At 44.6% G+C, this 22923-nt stretch overlaps 1 protein-coding gene across 3 annotated transcripts in view; it reads right to left on the bottom strand.

Moving 5' to 3' along the window:
* Positions 1-841: 841 nt before the first annotated feature.
* AHNAK (AHNAK nucleoprotein) overlaps positions 842-22923 on the bottom strand; it is a 77839-nt gene continuing 55757 nt past the window's right edge. For all 3 annotated transcript variants that reach the window (XM_081968487.1, XM_081968489.1, XM_081968488.1), the window contains exon 5: positions 842-19927. In XM_081968487.1, the coding sequence (XP_081824613.1) occupies positions 2255-19927 (17673 nt within the window). In that variant the 3' untranslated portion in view covers positions 842-2254. The remainder of the gene's footprint in view (positions 19928-22923) is intronic.

Here is a 22923-nt window from a genome sequence, read left to right as displayed (position 1 = left end):
GGAGGTACTAATATCCCCCTATAAAGCCTTGGTAAGGCCACACCTGGAATCCAATTTTGGTAGCCACGATATAAAAAAAAGATGTGGAGACTCCAGAAAGAGTGCAGAGAAGAGCAATCAGGATGATGAGGGGACTGGAGGCTAAAACATACGATGGACGGTTGCAGGAACTGGGCCGGGCTGGTCTAGGGAAGAGAAGGACCAGGGGAGACAGGAGAGCATCTTCCAATATTTGAGGGGCTGCCACAGAGAGGAGGAAGGGGGTCAAGCTATTCTCCAAGGCCACACAAGGAAGAATGGATGGAAACTGACCAAGGATAGATTCAACCTGGGAATAAGGAGGAATTTCCTGACAGGGAGAACCATCAACCCATGGAACAGAAGTTGCCTTCGGAAGTTGTGGGAGCTTCATCCCTGGAGGCTTTCAAGGGCAGATTGGACTGCCATTTGTTGGGGATGGTGTAGGTCTCCTGCTTGGGTGCGGGGTTGGTCTAGATGACCTACAAGGTCCCTTCCAGCTCCGTTAATCTGCAATACGTAAATATATCAAACTGACTTTCCAGCTGATTAGGACAATGTTGCTCCCAACCTGGAAGATCTATTTTTGCCTTTGCAGATTTGTCTGCTCTGCCTTGCTCGGAAATATGGACACCTCAAAGGATATTTGGAGGCTTTCAAGAAGAGACTGGATTGCCATCTGTCAGAAATGGTGTAAGGTCTCCTGCTTGGGAGGGGGGTTGGACTAGATGACCTACAAGGTCCCTTCCAACTTCATTAATCTGTTAAATCTGATATTTATAGTTGCAAGTAAACAACAAAACCACCAAAAAACACACAGTGGTTAAAAGGTTAATAAACAGTTTATTTGCATTTTACAAGATCGGTTTCCATACATTCTCAATTAATTTGCCATTAAAGTGCTGAAAAATAGTTTTCTTTGTATTCGTTTTGTTTTATAATCAAGGTACAGTTAATGACAAAAAGGTAACAATTTTGCATCTGTCGGGAGGAATTAATGACAAAAATATTTGTTCCTCAGCGAAGAGGACTCTTCTTTTACAAAAATAAGAAATATTCAGAAGCAATGAAGAGGGCGTCGTCAGGATTTTTGCCTTGAATTGTTTTGCAACAATGTTTTTTTGAACAACAAATAAATTACATGTGGATATTTGGTTGCAATTGGTTTAATCTTTTTAACAAACAAATGAAAAAGTCATTTTTTGTTGCAAAGGCGGCCCAGATTTTACACCTCTTGCTTGCTTCTGTATATGTGCAGTGTTTCTTTTTCATAAATCCATAATTTTAAAGGAGAAAACATTTTAGCCCCCTGCAGGTAAAAGCAAAAAATAAAATAAAATAAACCCCTAGTAGTTAAAATGAACACGTTTTCATGGATCAACACTGAAGATACTCAGTGAATTGAAATATATATATAATATATCTCAATCAAAGCTTGCTTAGGTAAACATAAAGCTCTTGTAGCATATAAAGCACAATCTTATGCCCGAGCAGAAGAGAAAATCATCCAAAATACTCCTCTCAAAAAAAACTGTACATCTATCTTCCTTACGGCACAGCTTTAAATATCACATAATCCAGGCTTTTCAAAATCCATCACTTCTCCATCTGCAAAAAATTCACCCCTTTGCTGATCTGTGTGTCTGGGGGAGGGGGGGATTTTAGATTGAATTCAAACTGATACAGCTGACAGACCCCGCTGTGGTTTGTTTTAAGGCATTGGCTGCTATTTTTTTTAAAAAAAGTTTTTCTTTTTTTAAAAAAATTTTTTTTTAAGTTTTATATTCTCAGTGCAATTCCCCCAAAGAGCACTTTGGGAAGAATTTAGGAGATATTCATGACCCCAGCAAAAGGGTCAGAAATTTCTGGCGGGCTCCATGATGCTGCGTGTTGTGACCTCGCCATGAAAATCGTGCCGATGATACATTAAAATTGCTCGCCTTCCGCCTTGTGGACGACCGCGGATGCCCCCTGCTGTATCAGTTTGGAATTGATTTAGATCTCGGGAACATAGAAATCTTTGAGTGGAACTTGCCCCTATTCACAGTAAAACAGGAATCACTTTGCTCGCAAAACCCTACTATTTCACTGTAGATCACCTGTTTCATTGCAAAGTATTTGAAGCCGGAAGGGGAAAATATATATATATATATACAGAGGGAGAAGGAGAGCGCGATGGGGCGAGAGGGACCTTATGTACAGGAAGGGGTGTTATGTACATGATCGTTTTCCTGGACTACTCTTTCTTTTTCGCCACCGTCAATTCCACCACCGGCACTCGGAAGCCGGCTTTCGTCCCGCTTTCGTTACTGGAGGACGACGAGAGCCGCGATTTTTTGGACTCGAGGGAAGCACCGCTGCCTTGGGTTCTCCCTGCCTCGTCGTCGCTTCCTGTGACCTCGTACGACCCTTTGCTTTTCGACCCGATCCCGCCAAATGTGCCAAATTTGAGTTTGGCATGCTTGCCTTTGTCTCCTTCGTGCTCCAGCGTGCCGGTCGGGGTGGAGTGTGAGGAGTGCTCATCACTAAAGGAGGACGACCTGTGCCGGGACTTTTTGGTCTTAAAGAAGGAGAACATTCCTTTGGGCGAGACGGCTGCTTCCCCTACTTCCACTTCACCTTCTAAGGACCCTAAGCTTGCTTTGAGCTCTCCTTCAACCCCGGTCCCAGATGTTGAGACTTCTGGAGAAGCCACACTTCCTTTGGCTTTGGCTTTGGAAAAGTTAAACTTAGGCATTTTGATTTTAGATTTCTTCAATTTCAGGTCAGGTTCTTCCAACTCAACTGTTCCTGCCTCAACGTGGAGACTTGCTTGGGGCGGGTGGGGAAACTCGACATCGACCCCGACTTCCCTTCCCACCGGTTCCTGCCCTGCCACCACAAATTTTGGGATTTTCATTTTAGGGAAGGACACCTTGCCAGTTGAACTTTCTACATGGCCTTGTGGAGCCTCCATCCCAAAAGAAGGACCTTTGAGACATAATTTGGGATCGCTGAGATCACCCCCTATCTTTGGTCCAGAAAAGCGAAGGTCCCCTGTCCCTTTGGCGCCCACGTGTAGCTCCGGTGCTTTGGCTTTGGGCCCTTTCAGATTGACCTCAAAGTCTGGCCCAGAAACTTTTGGACCTGAGACATTGAGGGAAGGTCCTCTCAGACAGATATCCGGGGTCCCAGTGTCCAAGTCCAGACCAGAAATCTTCATGCCTGGCATTTCCAGTCCAGCGTGTTGACCTTTCAAGTCGGTAGCAAACTGGGCGTCTCCTTTCAAACTTGGTCCTTTCATGTTCAAATCAAAGTCAACTTCAGGTCCTTTGATCTGTGGTCCTGAAATGCTGCCCCCTTCACCAGCGATGGCAAACTGCGGAAGTTTCATGCAGGGAAGTTTAACTCCGCCTCCAGAGCCTTCCACCTGGGGGGATGTCATGCTACCAGAAACGCCGAGATCTCCTTTGATCTTTGGTCCTTTCAGATTGATGTCCACCTCAGGTCCAGAGAGGCGTCCTTCCGAAGTCATCTTCACTTTCGGCCCTCTCATGTCAACATCTGGAGCTGTTAGATGGACATCTAGACCTGAAGGCTTTTGCATCTGAAACTTCCCTTCAAATCCACTGACACCAACATCTGGCATGCCCACGTCCATCTTCGGAGCTTTAATCTCACCAGAAAATCCCAGGTCTTTCCCTAGCTTTGGTCCTTTCAGGCTCATGTCCATTTCAGGAATGCTTGCCTCTCCTCCAATTCCCGGGGAAGAGACGTCAAGGTGTGCAGAGGGCAACTGTCCTTGAATGTCAACGTCTGGCCCTTCCAGGTTGACTCCGGGCTTCCCAAATTTTGGCAAGCTGAACTTGGGGAATTTCAGCTTCCCTCCTGGACCTTGGATCTCAGCACTTGGGAGATCGACATCGCCTTTCAACTTTGGTCCTTTCAAATGAACATCGACACCGGGGGCAGAGACAGAAGGTGCGGAAACATCCATGGAGGGTATATTGACCGATGGACCTTTCAGGTTGATGTCAGGAGTGGCGAGGTTGACCTCAGCGCTGGGGATTCTCACATCTCCTTCTAATTTGGGACCTGCCAGGCCAATGCTTTCACCCGAGAGCTTGAACTCTGGGCCCTTAAGACCAAGATTGGGACCTCCGATGTTGACGCTTCCACTGGGAACTGAAGCTTCAAGACTGGGTGACTTCAGACTGGGTGACGTCACATCTATTCCCGGCATCTTGACCTCTCCTTCCACCTTAGGCATAGAAGCATCGGCCTTGAACATGGGTGATTTGATATCAAACTCAACATCGGGAAACGAGAGTTTTCCAAATACTGGTTTCTTTCCCTTGGGGGATTTGATGTTGGCATCTGCTTTGAGGGATGCTTCTGGGACCGAGAGGCTTCCTTCCAAATCTGGCGATTTCACATTGGCGTCCATTTCTCCACTCACATCAAAACCACCCTTCTTGCCTTTGACTTTGGCTCCACTCATGTGGATTTTGGGCATTTTGAATTTGCTTTTCTTCCCTTTGGCGGAAATGGCAACATCTGGCGACTCGACGTTCAGCTCAGCTTCTGGAAGAGATACGTCCACAGTGGGGGACTTCACCTCAGCCTTAGGGCTCTTTGCTCCAAACCCAAATTTCGGCATCTTAAATTTGGGGACTTTCACATTGCCCTCTGGCCCTTCGGCGTTCACATCTGGACATTCCAAGTCAATCTCTGGACCTTTCGCTTCAATTCCTGGTCCTTGGATGGCCATACCTGGAACGGAGACATCCACATCCCCCTTCACCTTGTGACCTTTCAGATTTAAGTCAATTTCCGGCATGGAGATCTGAGGGGTTTTGAAATGCATTTCTGGCATCTTCACCCCAGGGCCCTTCCATTGTCCTTCTGGTCCTTTGATGTCCAAACCTGGAGCTGCGATTTTCACATCAGCACCAGATACTTTCAAGTCTCCTTCGGGCAGGTTGACGTCCAACTGAGGTCCTTCTCCTTTGAACTCGGGGATGCCAAATTTAGGAAGCTTCATCTTGGGTAGTTTTACTTTTCCATCCGGACCGTGGATATCAACAGTGGGAGCCGCAATGTCAATTTCAGGACCTTTGAAATCTCCTCCGAGTTTTGGTCCACTGAGATCACCTTTCAGACCAAGCTGGACATCAGGCATAGAGATTTGAGGGCCTTTCATCTGCATTTCAGGCATCTTAATTTTGGGGCCTTTCCAACTTCCTTCCGGACCTCCAACTTCGATATCTACTTTGGGACCTCTGATGTCAATGTCAGGAGCCTTCAGGTCAGCCTCCAACGTAGGCACAGAAACATCCACATCTCCTTTCATTCTGGGACCTTTGAGGTTCAAATCAAAGTCTGGCATGGAGATCTTGGGAGCTTTGATGTTCATTTCGGGCATCTTAAACTTGGGACCTTTGAGTTTTCCCTCAGGACATTGCAAATCCACATCAGGTGCGGAGACATCCAGTTGAGGGCCCTTGATATCAGCATCTAGGTTAGGAGCAGATACTTCCAGATCGACGTCTCCTTTCAGTTTGGGGCCTCTGAGGTTGAAGTCCACATCTGGCATGGCGATTTTGGGCGCCTTGATGTTAAATTCAGGCATCTGAAATTTAGGGCCTTTCATTTTGCCTTCAGGTCCTCTAATATCAATGTCAGGAGGATCTATCTGAGGAACGTTAATGTCTATTTCTGGACCTCTCAGGTCACCTTCAATCTTTGGCACAGATACATCCACATCTCCTTTCATCTTGGGACCTTTCAAGTTCATATCAGGCAGAGAAAATTTAGGGGCCTTAAAATGCATCTCTGGCATCTTAAATTTGGGACTTTTCCACTTTCCTTCTGGGCCTTCAAGATCAACATCTGGAACATCCACGTCTAGCTTCGGCCCTTTGATGTCAATGTCGGGGCCCTTCAGATCTCCTTCCAAGCTCGGTACAGAGACATCTACATCTCCTTTCACTTTTGGACCTTTGAGGTTCAAGTCAAAGTCTGGCATGGAGATTTTGGGAGCTTTGATGTTCATTTCGGGCATCTTAAACTTGGGACTTTTCCACTTTCCTTCAGGACCTTCAATTTCTACATCTGGTGCATCAATGTCCAATCTGGGACCTTTGATATCCACATCTGGACCTTCTAGCTTTGGAACAGACACATCCACATCTCCTTTCAGTTTTGGACCTTTGAGATTCAGATCAATGTCGGGCATTGAGATCTTTGGGGTCTTGAAGTGCATCTCAGGCATCTTAAACTTGGGCCCTTTCACTTTTCCTTCTGGGCCTTCAATGTCCAAACTTGGTCCTTCAAGATCAACTTTTGGGACAGAAACATCAAAATCTCCTTTGGGGAGGTTTACGTCTACCTCTGGCCCTTCCCCTTTGAAGCCGAATTTGGGCATCTTGAATTTGGGCATCTTCAGTTTTCCTTCTGGTCCATGAAGTTCAACATCAGGTGCATCAATGTCCAGTGTGGGACCTCTGATATCCACATCTGGCCCTTTTAGGTCACCTTCCAGTTTGGGAACAGACACATCCACATCTCCCTTCAGTTTTGGACCTTTGAGGTTCAGATCAATGTCGGGCATTGAGATCTTTGGGGTCCTGAAGTGCATCTCAGGCATCTTAAATTTGGACCCTTTCACTTTTCCCTCTGGGCCTTGAATGTCCATACATGGTGCTTCCAGTTCAACTTTGGGGACAGAAATATCAAGGTCTGCTTTTGGGAGGCTTACATCCACATCTGGGCCTTCCCCTTTGAAGCTGGGGATGCCAAACTTGGGCATCTTGAACTTGGGCATTTTGTGTTTTCCTTCTGGACCATGTAGGTCGACATCTGGAGCAGCAATATCTAGCTTTGGACCTTTGATGTCAATTTCTGGGCCTTTCAAATCACCCTCTGGAACTGAGACATTCAGGTCTCCTTTCAGTTTGGGAGCTTTTAGGTTTAAGTCCACATCTGGCATGGACATTTTAGGAGTCTTAAAATGCATTTCTGGCATTTTAAATTTGGGTCCTTTCCACTTCCCTTCTGGGCCTTCAAGATCAACATCTGGAACATCCACGTCTAGCTTCGGCCCTTTGATGTCAATGTCAGGGCCCTTCAGATCACCTTCCAAGGTTGGTACTGAGACATCTACATCTCCTTTCACTTTTGGACCTTTGAGGTTCAGGTCAAAGTCTGGCATGGAGATTTTGGGAGCTTTGATGTTCATTTCGGGCATCTTAAACTTGGGACTTTTCCACTTCCCTTCAGGACCTTCAAATTCTACATCAGGTGCATCAATGTCTAATTTGGGACCCTTGATATCCACATCTGGACCTTCTAGCTTTGGAACAGACACATCCACATCTCCTTTCAGTTTTGGACCTTTGAGGTTCAGGTCAATGTCGGGCATTGAGATCTTTGGGGTCTTGAAGTGCATCTCAGGCATCTTAAATTTGGGCCCTTTCACTTTTCCTTCTGGGCCTTCAATGTCCAGACTTGGTCCTTCAAGTTCAACTTTTGGGACAGAAACATCAAGATCTCCTTTAGGGAGGCTTACATCCATATCTGGACCTTCCCCCTTGAAGCCGGGCATTCCAAATTTGGGCATTTTGAATTTGGGCATCTTCAACCTTCCTTCTGGTCCATGAAGTTCAACATCAGGTGCATCAAAGTCCACTTTGGGCCCTTTGATATCTATATCTGGCCCTTTAAGGTCACCTTCTAGCTTAGGAACAGACACATCCACATCTCCCTTCAGCTTTGGACCTTTCAGGTTGAAATCAACATCTGGCATAGAGATCTTTGGGGTCTTGAAGTGCATCTCAGGCATCTTAAATTTGGGCCCTTTCACTTTTCCTTCTGGGCCTTCAATGTCCAGACTTGGTCCTTCAAGTTCCACTTTTGGACCAGAAAGATCAAGATCTCCTTTAGGGAGGCTTACATCCACATCTGGACCTTCCCCTTTGAAGCCAGGCATGCCAAATTTGGGCATTTTGAATTTGGGCATCTTCAGTTTTCCTTCTGGTCCATGTAGGTCAACATCTGGGACATCAACGTCCAGCTTTGGACCTTTGATGTCAATTTCTGGTCCTCTAAGATCTCCTTGCAGTCCTGGGGCTGAGACATCCAAATCTCCCTTGAGTTTGGGTCCTTTCAGGTTGAAATCCATGTCTGGCATTGAGATTTTAGGTGCTTTGATGTTCATGTCCGGCATCTTAAATTTGGGTCCTTTCCACTTCCCTTCAGGTCCTTCAAGATCAACATCTGGAACACTGATGTCTACCTTGGGCCCTTTGATGTCAATGTCGGGGCCCTTCAGATCACCTTCCAATGTTGGTAAGGTCACATCTGCATCTCCTTTTAATTTGGGTCCTTTCAGGTTTACGTCAAAATCTGGCATGGAAATTTTGGGAGCCTTAAAGTGCATGTCAGGCATCTTAAATTTGGGCCCTTTCACATTTCCTTCTAGGCCTTCTATGTCCACCTCAGGGATATCAACGTCCACTTTGGGGCCTTTGATATCTATTTCTGGACCTTTCAAATCACCTTCTAGTGTGGGAGCTTTCATATCAATATCACCTTTGATTTTGTGACCTTTCAAATTCAAATCAAAATCTGGTACAGAGATTTTAGGTGTTTTAAAATGTAAGTCGGGCATCTTAAACCTGGGCCCTTTCAGTTTTCCTTCTGGGCCTTCAAGATCAACATCTGGAAGGTCAACATCTACTTTTGGACCTTTGATATCCACATCAGGGCCCTTCAAGTCGCCTTCCAATTTTGGCACAGAGACATCAATGTCACCCTTCAATTTGGGGCCTTTCAGATTCAGGTCTATGTCTGGCATTGCAATTTTTGGCGTTTTGATGTGCATTTCCGGCATCTTAATCCTCGGACCTTTCAGCTTCCCTTCTGGCCCTTCTAGGTCAGGAGTTTCAATGTCCACTTTGGGGCCCGACAGGTCAAGGTCAGCTTTGGGGAGGGTTACGTCCACATCAGGAGCTTCTGCTTTGATGCCTGGCATTCCAAATTTGGGCATCTTAAACTTCGGCATTTTGAGTTTGCCTTCAGGGCCATGAAGATCAACTTCTGGTGTACTGACCTCCATCTTGGGGCCTTTGATGTCAATTTCAGGGGCTTTCAAATCTCCTTCCAAGCTTGGTACAGAAACATTCAGGTCTCCTTTTAATTTAGACCCTTTCAAATTTAATTCCACATCTGGCATAAAGACCTTAGGGGAGGAAATATTCAAGGACGGCATTTTAAATTTAGAACCTTTTGCTTTTCCTTGGATATCCACCTCTGGACTCTGAACACCCACTTTTGGTCCAGAGATATCAACATCTGGTTTCTTAACCTTCACATCAACTTCAGGTGTGTGAAGTTTGGGGCCGGAAAAATTGAACCTGGGAAGTTTAAATCTTGATTTCTTTGGTTTTGCTTCAATGTCTACTTTTGGTGCCTCTAGTTCAACATCAGGTCCTTTCAATGCAATTTCAGGTCCTTTAAAGTCACCTCCTATATCTCCTTTGAGTTTTGGGCCTTTCAAATTCAAATCAATATCTGGGATTGAGATTTTGGGGACATTAAAATGCATTTCCGGCATCTTCATTTTGGGGCCTTTCAGTTTTCCTTCTGGGGGTTCGATTTCCAGATCAGGTGTTTCAATATCTAATTTGGGACCAGATATATCCACTTCTCCCTTGGGTATGGTCACATCCACTGAAGGACCTTCTCCTTTAAATCCAGGCATCCCAAACTTGGGCATTTTAAATTTGGGCAGCTTGATTTTGCCCTCTGGACCGTGCACATCAACATCGGGCATGTCAATGTCCACTTTGGGGGCTTTGATGTCCACATCAGGGGCTTCAACCTTTGGCAATGAAACATCCACATCTCCTTTCACTTTCGGTCCTTTGAGATTCAAGTCAAAGTCTGGCATGGAGATTTTGGGAGCTTTGATGTTCATTTCAGGCATCTTAAATTTCCACTTCCCTTCTGGGCCTTCAAGATCAACATCTGGAACATCCACGTCTAGTTTGGGCCCTTTGATGTCAATGTCAGGGCCCTTCAGATCACCTTCCAAGGTTGGTACTGAGACATCCACATCTCCTTTCACTTTTGGACCTTTGAGGTTTAAGTCAAAGTCTGGCATGGAGATTTTGGGAGCTTTGATATTCATTTCGGGCATCTTAAACTTGGGACTTTTCCACTTCCCTTCAGGACCTTCAATTTCTACATCGGGTGCATCAATGTCCAATTTGGGACCTCTGATATCCACATCTGGACCTTCCAGTTTGGGAACAGACACATCAACATCTCCCTTCAGTTTTGGACCTTTGAGGTTCAAGTCAAAATCTGGCATGGAAATATTGGGAGCTTTGATGTTCATTTCAGGCATCTTAAATTTGGGCCCTTTCCATTTCCCTTCTGGTCCTTCTACGTCAACCTCAGGGACATCAATACCTAGTTTGGGGCCTTTGATGTCCACACTTGGGCCTTTCAAATCCCCCTCAACCGTTGGTATAGAGACATCGGCTTCTACTTTAGGCTTCCTCCAGTTCAAATCTATATCAGGCATAGAGATTTTAGGAACATTAAAATGCATTTCAGGCATCTTAAACTTAGGACCTTTGAGTTTTCCTTCGGGCCCCTCAAGGTCAACTTCAGGAAGATCAACACCAACTTTGGGCCCTTTGATGTTCACATCAGGACCCTTCAGATCACCTTCCAAGGTTGGTACGGAGACATCTACATCTCCTTTCACTTTTGGACCTTTTAGGTTTAAGTCAAAGTCTGGCATGGAGATTTTGGGAGCTTTGATATTCATTTCGGGCATATTAAACTTGGGACTTTTCCACTTCCCTTCAGGACCTTCAAATTCTACATCTGGTGCATCAATGTCAAATCTGGGGCCCTTGATATCCACATCTGGACCTTCTAGCTTTGGAACGGAAACATCAACATCTCCCTTCAGCTTTGGACCTTTGAGATTCAAATCAAAGTCTGGCATGGAGATTTTGGGAGCTTTGATGTTCATTTCGGGCATATTAAACTTGGGACTTTTCCACTTTCCTTCAGGACCTTCAATTTCTACATCTGGTGCATCAATGTCCAATCTGGGACCCTTGATATCCACATCTGGACCTTCTAGCTTTGGAACAGACACATCCACATCTCCTTTCAGTTTTGGACCTTTGAGATTCAGATCAATGTCGGGCATTGAGATCTTTGGGGTCTTGAAGTGCATCTCAGGCATCTTAAACTTGGGCCCTTTCACTTTTCCTTCTGGGCCTTCAATGTCCAAACTTGGTCCTTCAAGTTCAACTTTTGGGACAGAAACATCAAAATCTCCTTTGGGGAGGTTAACGTCTACCTCTGGCCCTTCCCCTTTGAAGCCGAATTTAGGCATCTTGAATTTTGGCATCTTCAGTTTTCCTTCTGGTCCATGAAGTTCAACATCAGGTGCATCAATGTCCAGTTTGGGCCCTTTGATATCTATATCTGGCCCTTTAAGGTCACCTTCTAGCTTAGGAACAGACACATCCACATCTCCTTTCAGCTTTGGACCTTTCAGATTGAAATCAACATCTGGCATAGAGATCTTTGGGGTCCTGAAGTGCATCTCAGGCATCTTAAATTTGGGCCCTTTCACTTTTCCTTCTGGGCCTTCAATGTCCAAACTTGGTCCTTCAAGTTCTACTTTTGGACCAGAAAGATCAAGATCTCCTTTAGGAAGGCTTACATCCACATCTGGACCTTCCCCTTTGAAGCCAGACATTCCAAATTTGGGCATCTTGAACTTAGGCATTTTTAACTTTCCTTCTGGTCCATGAAGTTCAACATCAGGTGCATCAATGTCCACTTTGGGACCTTTGATATCTACATCTGGGGCTTTCAGGTCAGCTTCCAGTGTTGGGACAGACACATCCACATCTCCCTTCAGCTTTGGACCTTTGAGATTCAAATCAAAGTCTGGCATGGAGATTTTGGGAGCTTTGATGTTCATTTCGGGCATCTTAAACTTGGGACTTTTCCACTTCCCTTCAGGACCTTCAAATTCTACATCAGGTGCATCAATGTCTAATTTGGGACCCTTGATATCCACATCTGGACCTTCTAGCTTTGGAACAGACACATCCATATCTCCTTTCAGTTTTGGACCTTTGAGGTTCAGATCAATGTCGGGCATTGAGATCTTTGGGGTCCTGAAGTGCATCTCAGGCATCTTAAACTTGGGCCCTTTCACTTTTCCTTCTGGGCCTTCAATGTCCAGACTTGGTCCTTCAAGTTCAACTTTTGGGACAGAAACATCAAGATCTCCTTTAGGGAGGCTTACATCCATATCTGGACCTTCCCCCTTGAAGCCGGGCATTCCAAATTTGGGCATTTTGAATTTGGGCATCTTCAATTTTCCTTCTGGTCCATGAAGTTCAACATCAGGTGCATCAAAGTCCACTTTGGGCCCTTTGATATCTATATCTGGCCCTTTAAGGTCACCTTCTAGCTTAGGAACAGACACATCCACATCTCCCTTCAGCTTTGGACCTTTCAGGTTGAAATCAACATCTGGCATAGAGATCTTTGGGGTCTTGAAGTGCATCTCAGGCATCTTAAATTTGGGCCCTTTCACTTTTCCTTCTGGGCCTTCAATGTCCAAACTTGGTCCTTCAAGTTCGACTTTTGGACCAGAAAGATCGAGATCTCCTTTAGGGAGGCTTACATCCACATCTGGACCTTCCCCCTTGAAGCCGGGCATTCCAAATTTGGGCATTTTGAATTTGGGCGTCTTCAACTTCCCTTCTGGTCCATGAAGTTCAACATCAGGTGCATCAATGTCCAGTTTGGGCCCTTTGATATCTATATCTGGCCCTTTAAGGTCACCTTCTAGCTTAGGAACAGACACATCCACATCTCCCTTCAGCTTTGGACCTTTCAGGTTGAAATCAACATCTGGCATAGAGATCTTTGGGGTCTTGAAGTGCATCTCAGGCATCTTAAACTTGGGACCTTTCACTTTTCCTTCTGGGCCTTCAATGTCCAGACTTGGTCCTTCAAGTTCGACTTTTGGACCAGAAAGATCAAGATCTCCTTTAGGGAGGCTTACATCCACATCTGGACCTTCCCCTTTGAAGCTGGGCATTCCAAATTTGGGCATTTTGAATTTGGGCATCTTCAACTTCCCTTCCGGTCCATGCAGTTCAACATTAGATGCATCAATGTCCACTTTGGGACCCTTGATATCCACATCTGGACCTTCCAGCTTTGGAACAGAAACATCCACATCTCCCTTCAGCTTTGGACCTTTGAGGTTCAGATCAACATCTGGCATGGTGATTTTGGGAGCTTTGACGTGCATTTCTGGCATCTTAAACCTGGGACTTTTCCACTTCCCTTCAGGACCTTCAATTTCTACATCTGGTGCTTCAATATCCAATCTGGGACCTTTGATATCCACATCTGGACCTTCCAGCTTTGGAACAGAAACATCCACATCTCCCTTCAGCTTTGGACCTTTCAGGTTGAAATCAACGTCAGGCATTGAGATCTTTGGGGTCTTGAAGTGCATTTCAGGCATCTTAAATTTAGACCCTTTCACTTTTCCTTCTGGGCCTTCAATGTCCAAACTTGGTCCTTCAAATTCCACTTTTGGACCAGAAAGATCAAGATCTCCTTTAGGGAGGCTTACATCCACATCTGGACCTTCCCCCTTGAAGCCGGGCATTCCAAATTTGGGCATTTTGAATTTGGGCATCTTCAACTTTCCTTCTGGTCCATGAAGTTCAATGTTAGGTGCATCAACATCCATTTGGGGACCTTTGATATCTACATCTGGCCCTTTAAGGCCACCTTCTAGCTTGGGAACAGACACATCCACATCTCCCTTCAGCTTTGGACCTTTCAGGTTGAAATCAACATCTGGCATAGAGATCTTTGGGGTCTTGAAGTGCATCTCAGGCATCTTAAATTTGGGCCCTTTCACTTTTCCTTCTGGGCCTTCAATGTCCAAACTTGGTCCTTCAAGTTCAACTTTTGGGACAGAAACATCAAGATCTCCTTTAGGGAGGCTTACATCCACATCTGGACCTTCCCCCTTGAAGCCGGGCATTCCAAATTTGGGCATTTTGAATTTGGGCATCTTCAACTTCCCTTCTGGTCCATGAAGTTCAACATCAGGTGCATCAACATCCATTTTGGGACCTTTTATATCTATATCTGGGGCTTTCAGCTCACCTTCCAGTTTTGGGACAGAAACATCAACATCTCCCTTCAATTTTGGACCTTTGAGGTTCAGATCAACATCTGGCATAGAGATCTTTGGCGCTTTGATGTGCATTTCAGGCATCTTAAATTTGGGCCCTTTCACTTTTCCTTCTGGACATTCTAAGTGAATGTCTGGTGCTTCCACATCCAGTTTAGGAGACTTTATATCAACCTGAGGTCCTTCAAGATTGCCTCCAATATTTGGTACTGTTACATCCATCTGTCCTCTTGCTCCAGGTCCTTTGATGTTCAAGTCTACATCAGGCATGGAGATCTTCGGTGCTTTGATATTTAGTTTTGGCATCTTAAATTTGGAACCTTTCAGCTTTCCTTCAGGACCTTCAATATCAAGTTCTGGAGTTTCCACGTCTATCTTTGGACCTGAGATGTCAATTTCTCCCTTTGGCAAGCTTAGGTCTACATCCGGCCCTTCTAGTTTTGGGCCTGAAACAGTAAAAATTGGCATCTTCAATTTTGGCATTTTTATTTTCCCCTCACTCTGGAGATCAATGTCTGGACCACTTAGCTCTACTGTAGGCCTCTTGATATCAACGTTGGGTCCCTTGAATTCTCCTTCTAATGTTGGAATAGAAACATCCATATCACCTTTCACTTTTGGACCTTTCAAATTGAAGTCAACATCTGGCATGGAGATTTTGGGTGTTTTGAAATGCATTTCAGGCATTTTAAACTTTGGACCTTTCAGTTTTCCTTCTGGGCCTTCAATGTCCACACTTGGCATATCAATACCTATTTTTGGTCCTGAAACATCCAAATCTCCTTTGGGAAGGCTCACATTGACATCAGGACCCTCTCCTTTCAACCCAGGTGTTCCAAATTTTGGTAACTTCATCTTGGGCATCTTCAACTTGGCTTCTGGGCCTTCGAGTTCAACATCTGGGAGATCGATATCCAATTTTGGTGCAGCAAGATTGGGTCCTTTCAAATCTCCTTCTAGTTTGGGAACCGTTACATCCATTTCACCCTTCATTTTGGGGACTTTGAGATCTACATCTGGCATGGAGATTTTGGGAGCTTTAATATTCAGTTTGGGCATCTTGAATTTGGATCCTTTAATTCTTCCTTCAGGCCCTTCCAGCTCTACATCAGGGACATCAACATCCAGTTTAGGGCCTTCAATATCAACCTGGGGTCCCTTAAGTTCACCTTCTATTTTTGGTCCAGAAATGTCTGCATTCCCTTTCCATTTTGGCCCTTTTAGATTCAAATCAACATCTGGCATTGATATCTTTGGTGCATGAATATTAAACTCAGGCATCTTAAATTTGGATCCTTTTAGTTTTCCTTCTGGGCCTTCAATATCCAAACTTGGTCCTTCAAGTTCAACCTTTGGACCAGAAAGATCAAGATCTCCTTTAGGGAGGCTTACATCCACATCTGGACCGTCCCCTTTAAAGCTGGACATTCCAAATTTGGGCATCTTGAATTTGGGCATCTTCAACTTTCCTTCTGGTCCATGTAGGTCAACATCTGGAGCTTCAATATCTAATTTTGGACCTTTGATATCAAATTCTGAACATTTTATGTCACCTTCTAATTTTGGAATAGAAACATCAACGTCTCCTGTGAGTTTAGGCCCCTTTAGATTTAAATCCGTTTCTGGCATGGAGATTTTAGGACCTTTAACATTCATTTCTGGCATCTTGACTTTGGGACCTTTAATTTTACATTCTGGTGCTGCAAGGTCCCATCCTGGGGCTTCCATATCTACTTTCGGACCAGAGAAGTCAAGACTGCCCTGGGTAAGACCAATGTTGACATCAGGAACTTCGCTTTTCAAGCTGGGCACGCCAAATTTGGGCATTTTCAATTTGGGCATTTTGAGTCCAGGCCCATGAAGGTCAACATCTGGTGCTACAATGTCTACATTTGGAGCCTTGATGTTCACATCTGGGCCCTTCAGTTCTCCTTCCATTCTGGGTATGGAAATACCCATGTCCCCCTTGACTTTGGGACCTTTCAAATTTAGGTCAATGTCTGGAATGGAGATTTGTGGAGTTTTGATATGAGGCCCTTTCAGTTGACCTGAAGGACCTTTGAGGCCAATGCCAGGAGCTGCAATGTCCACTTTGGGGCCTTTTAGGTCTATCTGTGGGCCCTTCAAGCTGCCTTCTACTTTGGGTACAGAAACATCCACATCACCCTTTAATGATGGCCCTTTCAGGCTCAGGTCAACATCTGGAACAGAAACCTTTGGTGCCTCAACATGTAATCCTGGCATCGTGACTTTAGGACCTTTAATTTTGCCTTCTGGTGCTCCAATGTCCCATCCTGGGGCTGCAATATCTACTTTCGGACCAGAGAAGTCAAGGCTGCCCTGGGAAACACCAATGTCCACATCAGGAACTTCACCTTTCACGCTGGGCACGCCAAATTTGGGCATTTTCATTTTGGGCATTTTGAGTCCAGGGCCATGAAGGTCAACATCTGGTGCTACAATGTCTACTTTCGGAGCCTTGATGTCCACAGCTGGGCCCTTCAGTTCTCCTTCCATTCTGGGTATGGAAACACCCATGTCCCCCTTGACTTTGGGGCCTTTCAAATTTAGGTCAATGTCTGGAATGGAGATTTGTGGAGTTTTGATATGAGGCCCTTTCAGTTGACCTGAAGGACCTTTGAGGCCGATGTCAGGAGCAGCAATGCCCACTTTGGGGCCTTTGAGGTCTATCTGAGGACCCTTCAAGCTGCCTTCTACTTTGGGCACCGAAACATCCACATCACCCTTTAATGATGGCCCTTTCAGGCTCAAGTCAACATCTGGAACAGAAACCTTTGGTGCCTCAACATGTAATCCTGGCATCTTGACTTTAGGACCTTTAATATTGCCTTCTGGTGCTCCAATGTCCCATCCTGGGGCTGCAATATCTACTTTCGGACCAGAGAAGTCAAGGCTGCCCCGGGAAACACCAATGTCCACATCAGGAACTTCACCTTTCACGCTGGGCATGCCAAATTTGGGCATTTTCAATTTGGGCATTTTCAGTCCAGGGCCATGGAGGTCAACATCTGGTGCAACAATGTCTACTTTAGGAGCCTTGATGTCCACAGCTGGGCCCTTCAGTTCTCCTTCCATTCTGGGTATGGAAACACCCATGTCCCCCTTGACTTTGGGACCTTTCAAATTTAGGTCAATGTCTGGAATGGAGATTTGTGGAGTTTTGATATGAGGCCCTTTCAGTTGACCTGAAGGACCTTTGAGGCCGATGTCAGGAGCAGCAATGCCCATTTTGGGGCCTTTGAGGTCTATCTGAGGACCCTTCAAGCTGCCTTCTACTTTGGGCACAGAAACATCCACATCACCCTTTAATGATGGCCCTTTCAGGCTCAGGTCAACATCTGGAATGGAAACCTTTGGTGCCTCAACATGTAATCCTGGCATCTTGACTTTAGGACCTTTAATATTGCCTTCTGGTGCTCCAATGTCCCATCCTGGGGCTGCAATATCTACTTTCGGACCAGAGAAGTCAAGGCTGCCCTGGGAAACACCAATGTCCACATCAGGAACTTCACCTTTCACGCTGGGCACGCCAAATTTGGGCATTTTCAATTTGGGCATTTTGAGTCCAGGGCCATGGAGGTCAACATCTGGTGCAACAATGTCTACGTTAGGAGCCTTGATGTCCACAGCTGGGCCCTTCAGTTTTCCTTCCATTCTGGGTATGGAAACACCCATGTCCCCCTTGACTTTGGGGCCTTTCAAATTTAGGTCAATGTCTGGAATGGAGATTTGTGGAGTTTTGATATGAGGCCCTTTCAGTTGACCTGAAGGACCTTTGAGGCCGATGTCAGGAGCAGCAATGCCCACTTTGGGGCCTTTGAGGTCTATCTGTGGGCCCTTCAAGCTGCCTTCTACTTTGGGCACAGAAACATCCACACCACCCTTTAATGGTGGCCCTTTCAGGCTCAGGTCAAAATCTGGAACTGAAATCTTTGGTGCTTCAATATCCAATCTTGGGGCTGCAATATCTACTTTCGGACCAGAGAAGTCAAGGCTGCCCTGGGGAAGACTGATGTCCACATCAGGAACTTCACCTTTCACGCTGGGCACGCCAAATTTGGGCATTTTCAATTTGGGCATTTTGAGTCCAGGGCCATGGAGGTCAACATCTGGTGCAACAATGTCTACGTTAGGAGCCTTGATGTCCACAGCTGGGCCCTTCAGTTCTCCTTCCATTCTGGGTATGGAAACACCCATGTCCCCCTTGACTTTGGGGCCTTTCAAATTTAGGTCAATGTCTGGAATGGAGATTTGTGGAGTTTTGATATGAGGCCCTTTCAGTTGACCTGAAGGACCTTTGAGGCCGATGTCAGGAGAAGCAATGCCCACTTTGGGGCCTTTGATGTCAATCTGCGGGCCCTTCAGGTCGCCTTCCAGTTTGGGAACAGAAATGTCCACATCACCCTTTAATGATGGCCCTTTTAGATTCAAGTCAACGTCTGGCCCAGTAACTATGACTGGGGTAGTTTTCACAGAGGGCATGGAGATACCTGGACCTTTGAATGGTCCACCAAGGTCAACACTGGTGCCCTCAATATTCATACTAGGTCCTTTTAAGTCCCCTTCCATCTTTGGCCCTGAAATATGTATAGCTCCTTTTCCTTTGGGACTTTTAAGATTCAAGTCAATATCTGACATAGAGATTTTGGGTGTCTGTCCACTAATCTCAATCCCTCCTTTTGGAACATTGATATCTGCTGCGGGGCCTGAAACAGAAAATTTAGGAATATCCATGTGGGGTATTTTAAATTTGTCTTCGCTATCTTCAAGTCCAATGTCTGGAGCCCCAAAATCCATCTTTGATTTCACCCCAGCTTTCAAATCCAGTCCTTTTACACCCATATCCAACTTTGATTCCGGAAATCCTCCTGGGCCTTTGATTGTCACAGATGGAGCTGTTGCATCCAGTTGAGGAACTTCAATGTCAGCACTTGGAGATGATATTCCAAATTTGGGCATTCTCATTGCAGGGAATGTAAGATATCCTTTGCTTTCATCACCGAGACCTGGACTTGTCATCTTGCCTTCAATGCCTGAGGCATGGACTTTTACCCCTGCGCCTTGCAACCCTCCCAATTCCCCTTTAATTTTAGGACCTTTGATATCGAATTGCCGTCGGTCCCCTGTTTTCCCATTGATTTCAGGGCTGCTGAAGTCTGTCTGACCTCTCAAACCTATACCCTTGATGTTGGAGACTTGGACATCAGTTTTCCCCACAAGGGTATCAGGAACACCTGCCTCGAATTTTCGGGAAGGCAAGTCAATAGTTGGTCCAGAATATGTCACGTCATAAAATTTCCCTCCTTCGTGGGAGGTTTTTCCATAGCGGGTTCTCCCAGGTGAATCCATGTGTGGGATCTTGATAACAGTTTTCCCCGGCTCTGATTCAATTCCAACATTAGAAATCTGGGTAAGTTCATGTTTAGGAATTTTGATCTTAAACTCAGGACTGCTGATGTCAATCTCTTTGGCACCTTCATGGCCGCTAACATCGACAGTGTAAGCTGTGACTCTTTTGGTGACCGTGATGGTCCTGCTTTGAGTTCCTGCATGCTCGACTTCTATGCCATCTTCTGATTTAAGGCGAGGTTTAATTTTCGTGGTGTAAATCCGCTGGTACTCTTCATCATCTCCACTCTGAAAAGGAAAGGAATTGTGTGATCAAATTTTCTGCTCAAATTACTGTGCTTCTACAGGCAATAACTGATAACAATCTCTATCAAAATAACATCCTGAAATGTCTACCGTGACAAGTCTCATCATTTCACTTCAAATATTCTTGCTTAGAACATAAAATAATAGGGTTGGAAGGGAAGGTTGGAGGTCTTCTAGTCCAACCCCCTGCTCAAGCAGGAGACCCTGTACTACAAATGGCTGTCCAGTATCATCTGGATGGAGCACCCACAACTTCTGAAGGGAAGCTGTTCACTGGTTAACTGTACTCACTGTCAGGAAATTCCTCCTTAGTTCTACATTGGTTCTCTCCTTGATGAGTTTCCATCTGTTACCTTCTGTTGCTTTGGAGAATAAGTTAACACCCTCTTCTGTGACACCCCTCAAATATTGGAAGGCTGCTTTCATGTCACCCCAGGCCTTCTTTACACTAGAGTAGACCCATCCAATTCCTGCAAACGTTCATCATATCTGTAGCCTCCAATCCCCTAATCATCTTTGCTACTCTTCTCTGCATTTTCTAGAGTTAGTTCAACTAGGCTTACTTCATCTGGATGTCTACGTGGTACAATATCAGAACATCCAGCCAAGTGGGAGATCTCTGCCAATTGTTTGATATTGTTTTTCTTGAGTGGTTTGGGTAGAAAATATAAGTGGCTTGGTGGTACAATGTTGCTCAAGACAAAAGGAGTTTGACAATATTTTTGAAAATTTTGATATTTTTTAATTCCCTTATTGAAAATTGCAGTTTATATAATTCTATGATTCCCTGAAATTATTGCCCATTTCTTACCTCCACCCACCAACGTCAGGATCTTACCTTGCACCTAATCTGGACATATATCATAACTAGGTTCAAACAAACACATGCCACTCAAATCCAGATTAGCAAAATACAAATCAGTTCAAAAATCACGATTAACGGCATGAGCTGATTCCCACCACAGTCAGAAACCCCTGGAATCCTGCAATAGTTTAAATTTTTAACAATTGTTACGTCTGGAATGTTGTATGGCAAGTGCCTGTGTCTGTTTGAATTTTAAAGTCCCGGAGCAATTTAGCTTCTTCATTTCCTATGACTTTCTCTATTTTATGGTTCCCCCCATTCTCGTTTATACAGGTAGTCCTTGACTTATGAAAACAATTGAGCCCAAGATTTCTGTCGCTTAACGAGATACTTAAGTGGGTTTTGCTCCATTTTATGACCTTTCTTGCCACAATTGTTATGCGAATCCCTGCAGTTATTATGTGAGTAGTACAGTTGTTAAGTGAACCTGGCTTCCCTATTGACTTTGTTTGACGGAAAGTTGCAAAAGGGATCATGTGAACTCCAGGACACTGCAACTGTCATAAATAGGAGTCAGTTGCTGAGAATTTTGATCCCATGGTCATGGGGATGCTGCAAAGGTCATATGTGGGAAGACTGGTCACACTTTTTCCAGCACCGTTGTAACTTTGAATGGTCACTAAAGAAACAATTGTACGTCAAGGACTACCGATAGGCAAATGGTATTAAGAGCCCCCCTATGAGGGAGATGGGTAGTTAAGAAGTTCCATAAATCAATAAAATAAAATAAATAAATGCAATAGTGTAGTATAATATAATATACTATAGTGTAGTATAATATAATATACTATAATGTAGTGTAGTATAATATAATATACTATAGTGTAGTATAATATAATATACTATAATGTAGTGTAGTATAATATAATATACTGTATAGTGTAGTGTAGTATAATATAATATACTATAGTGTAGTATATTGTAGTGTAGTATAATGTAATGTAGTATAGTATAGTGTGTAGTGTAGTATAATATAATATACTATAATATAGTATAATAAATCAAAACAATAAAATAAAATAAAATGATAAAATAAGTAAACTATAACGTAATAAAATAAAATAAATAAAATCAAGTCAAATAAAATAAACCAATAAAATAAATAAAATCAAGTCAGATAAAATAAATAATAACATAAATAAAATACAATGTAATACCGGTAAAATAAAATAAATAAAAGGAAGTCAAATAAAATAAAATATATCGGTAAAATAAAACAATTAAATTAAATTAAAAGAATAAAAGAATAAAATAAATTGGCTGGAGATATTTAAACTGGATTTGGCATTTTTATCCACCTCCTGAGCACTTCCCATGGTTGTTCTTATTGTTCTTATTCTTATATTACTATTACCCAATTTTGTTGTATTTCTTTTGTACAATGACAACGAAGACTATACCACTGTTATTATTTCTCTCCTATCTTCAAAACTCTTGGCTCCAGCTGAGGAAAACTTTTCCCTCAGACCGGCTCCGCCCGGTGCTGCCTCCTTTCCGGGTTGACTCTTCGCAGCAAGGCCGCCTTTTCCTCTTCCTTTTGAACCCTGGGCTTTGGCTCCATTGATTGAGGTGCCTCTTCCTCATGAGGGCCTCAGAGCTCCCAGGCAGCCATTTTGTCCTTCCGCCTCCTCCCTGAGGCCCAACACAGCTGCTTGACTGACAGCTGCTGTGTGATCAGTAGCTGATGTTTGATTGGCAGCTGCTGTGTGATTAGCAGCTTCATGAGGGCCTCACAGCTCCAAGGAAGCCATTTTGTCCTCCCGCCTCCTCCCTGAGGCCCAACACCGCTGCTTGACTGACAGCTGCTGTGTGATCAGTAGCTGATGTTTGATTGGCAGTTTCATGAGGGCCTCAGAGCTCCCAGGCAGCCATTTTGTCCTCCCGCCTCCTCTCTGAAGCCCAACACAGCTGCTTGACTGACAGCTGCTGTGTGATCAGTAGCTGCTGTTTGATTGGCAGCTGCTGTGTGATTAGTAGCTGCTGTTTGATTGGCAGCTGAGTCATCCTGACAAGGGGAGGGGGGGGGAGCACCAGGACCTGGAGCACAAGGTCCCCTTCTTTGTCACTATTCTTGTGCAAGTGCCGGCAACTTCCAGCGGCATACAGCTGCTGC

Source organism: Natrix helvetica (assembly GCF_964273705.1).
Source record: "Natrix helvetica genome assembly, chromosome: 16".
NCBI classification, from domain to species: domain Eukaryota; kingdom Metazoa; phylum Chordata; class Lepidosauria; order Squamata; family Natricidae; genus Natrix; species Natrix helvetica.
The sequence above is the reverse complement of the archived record's forward strand: the minus strand, read 5'-3'. Positions and strand labels throughout refer to the sequence as shown.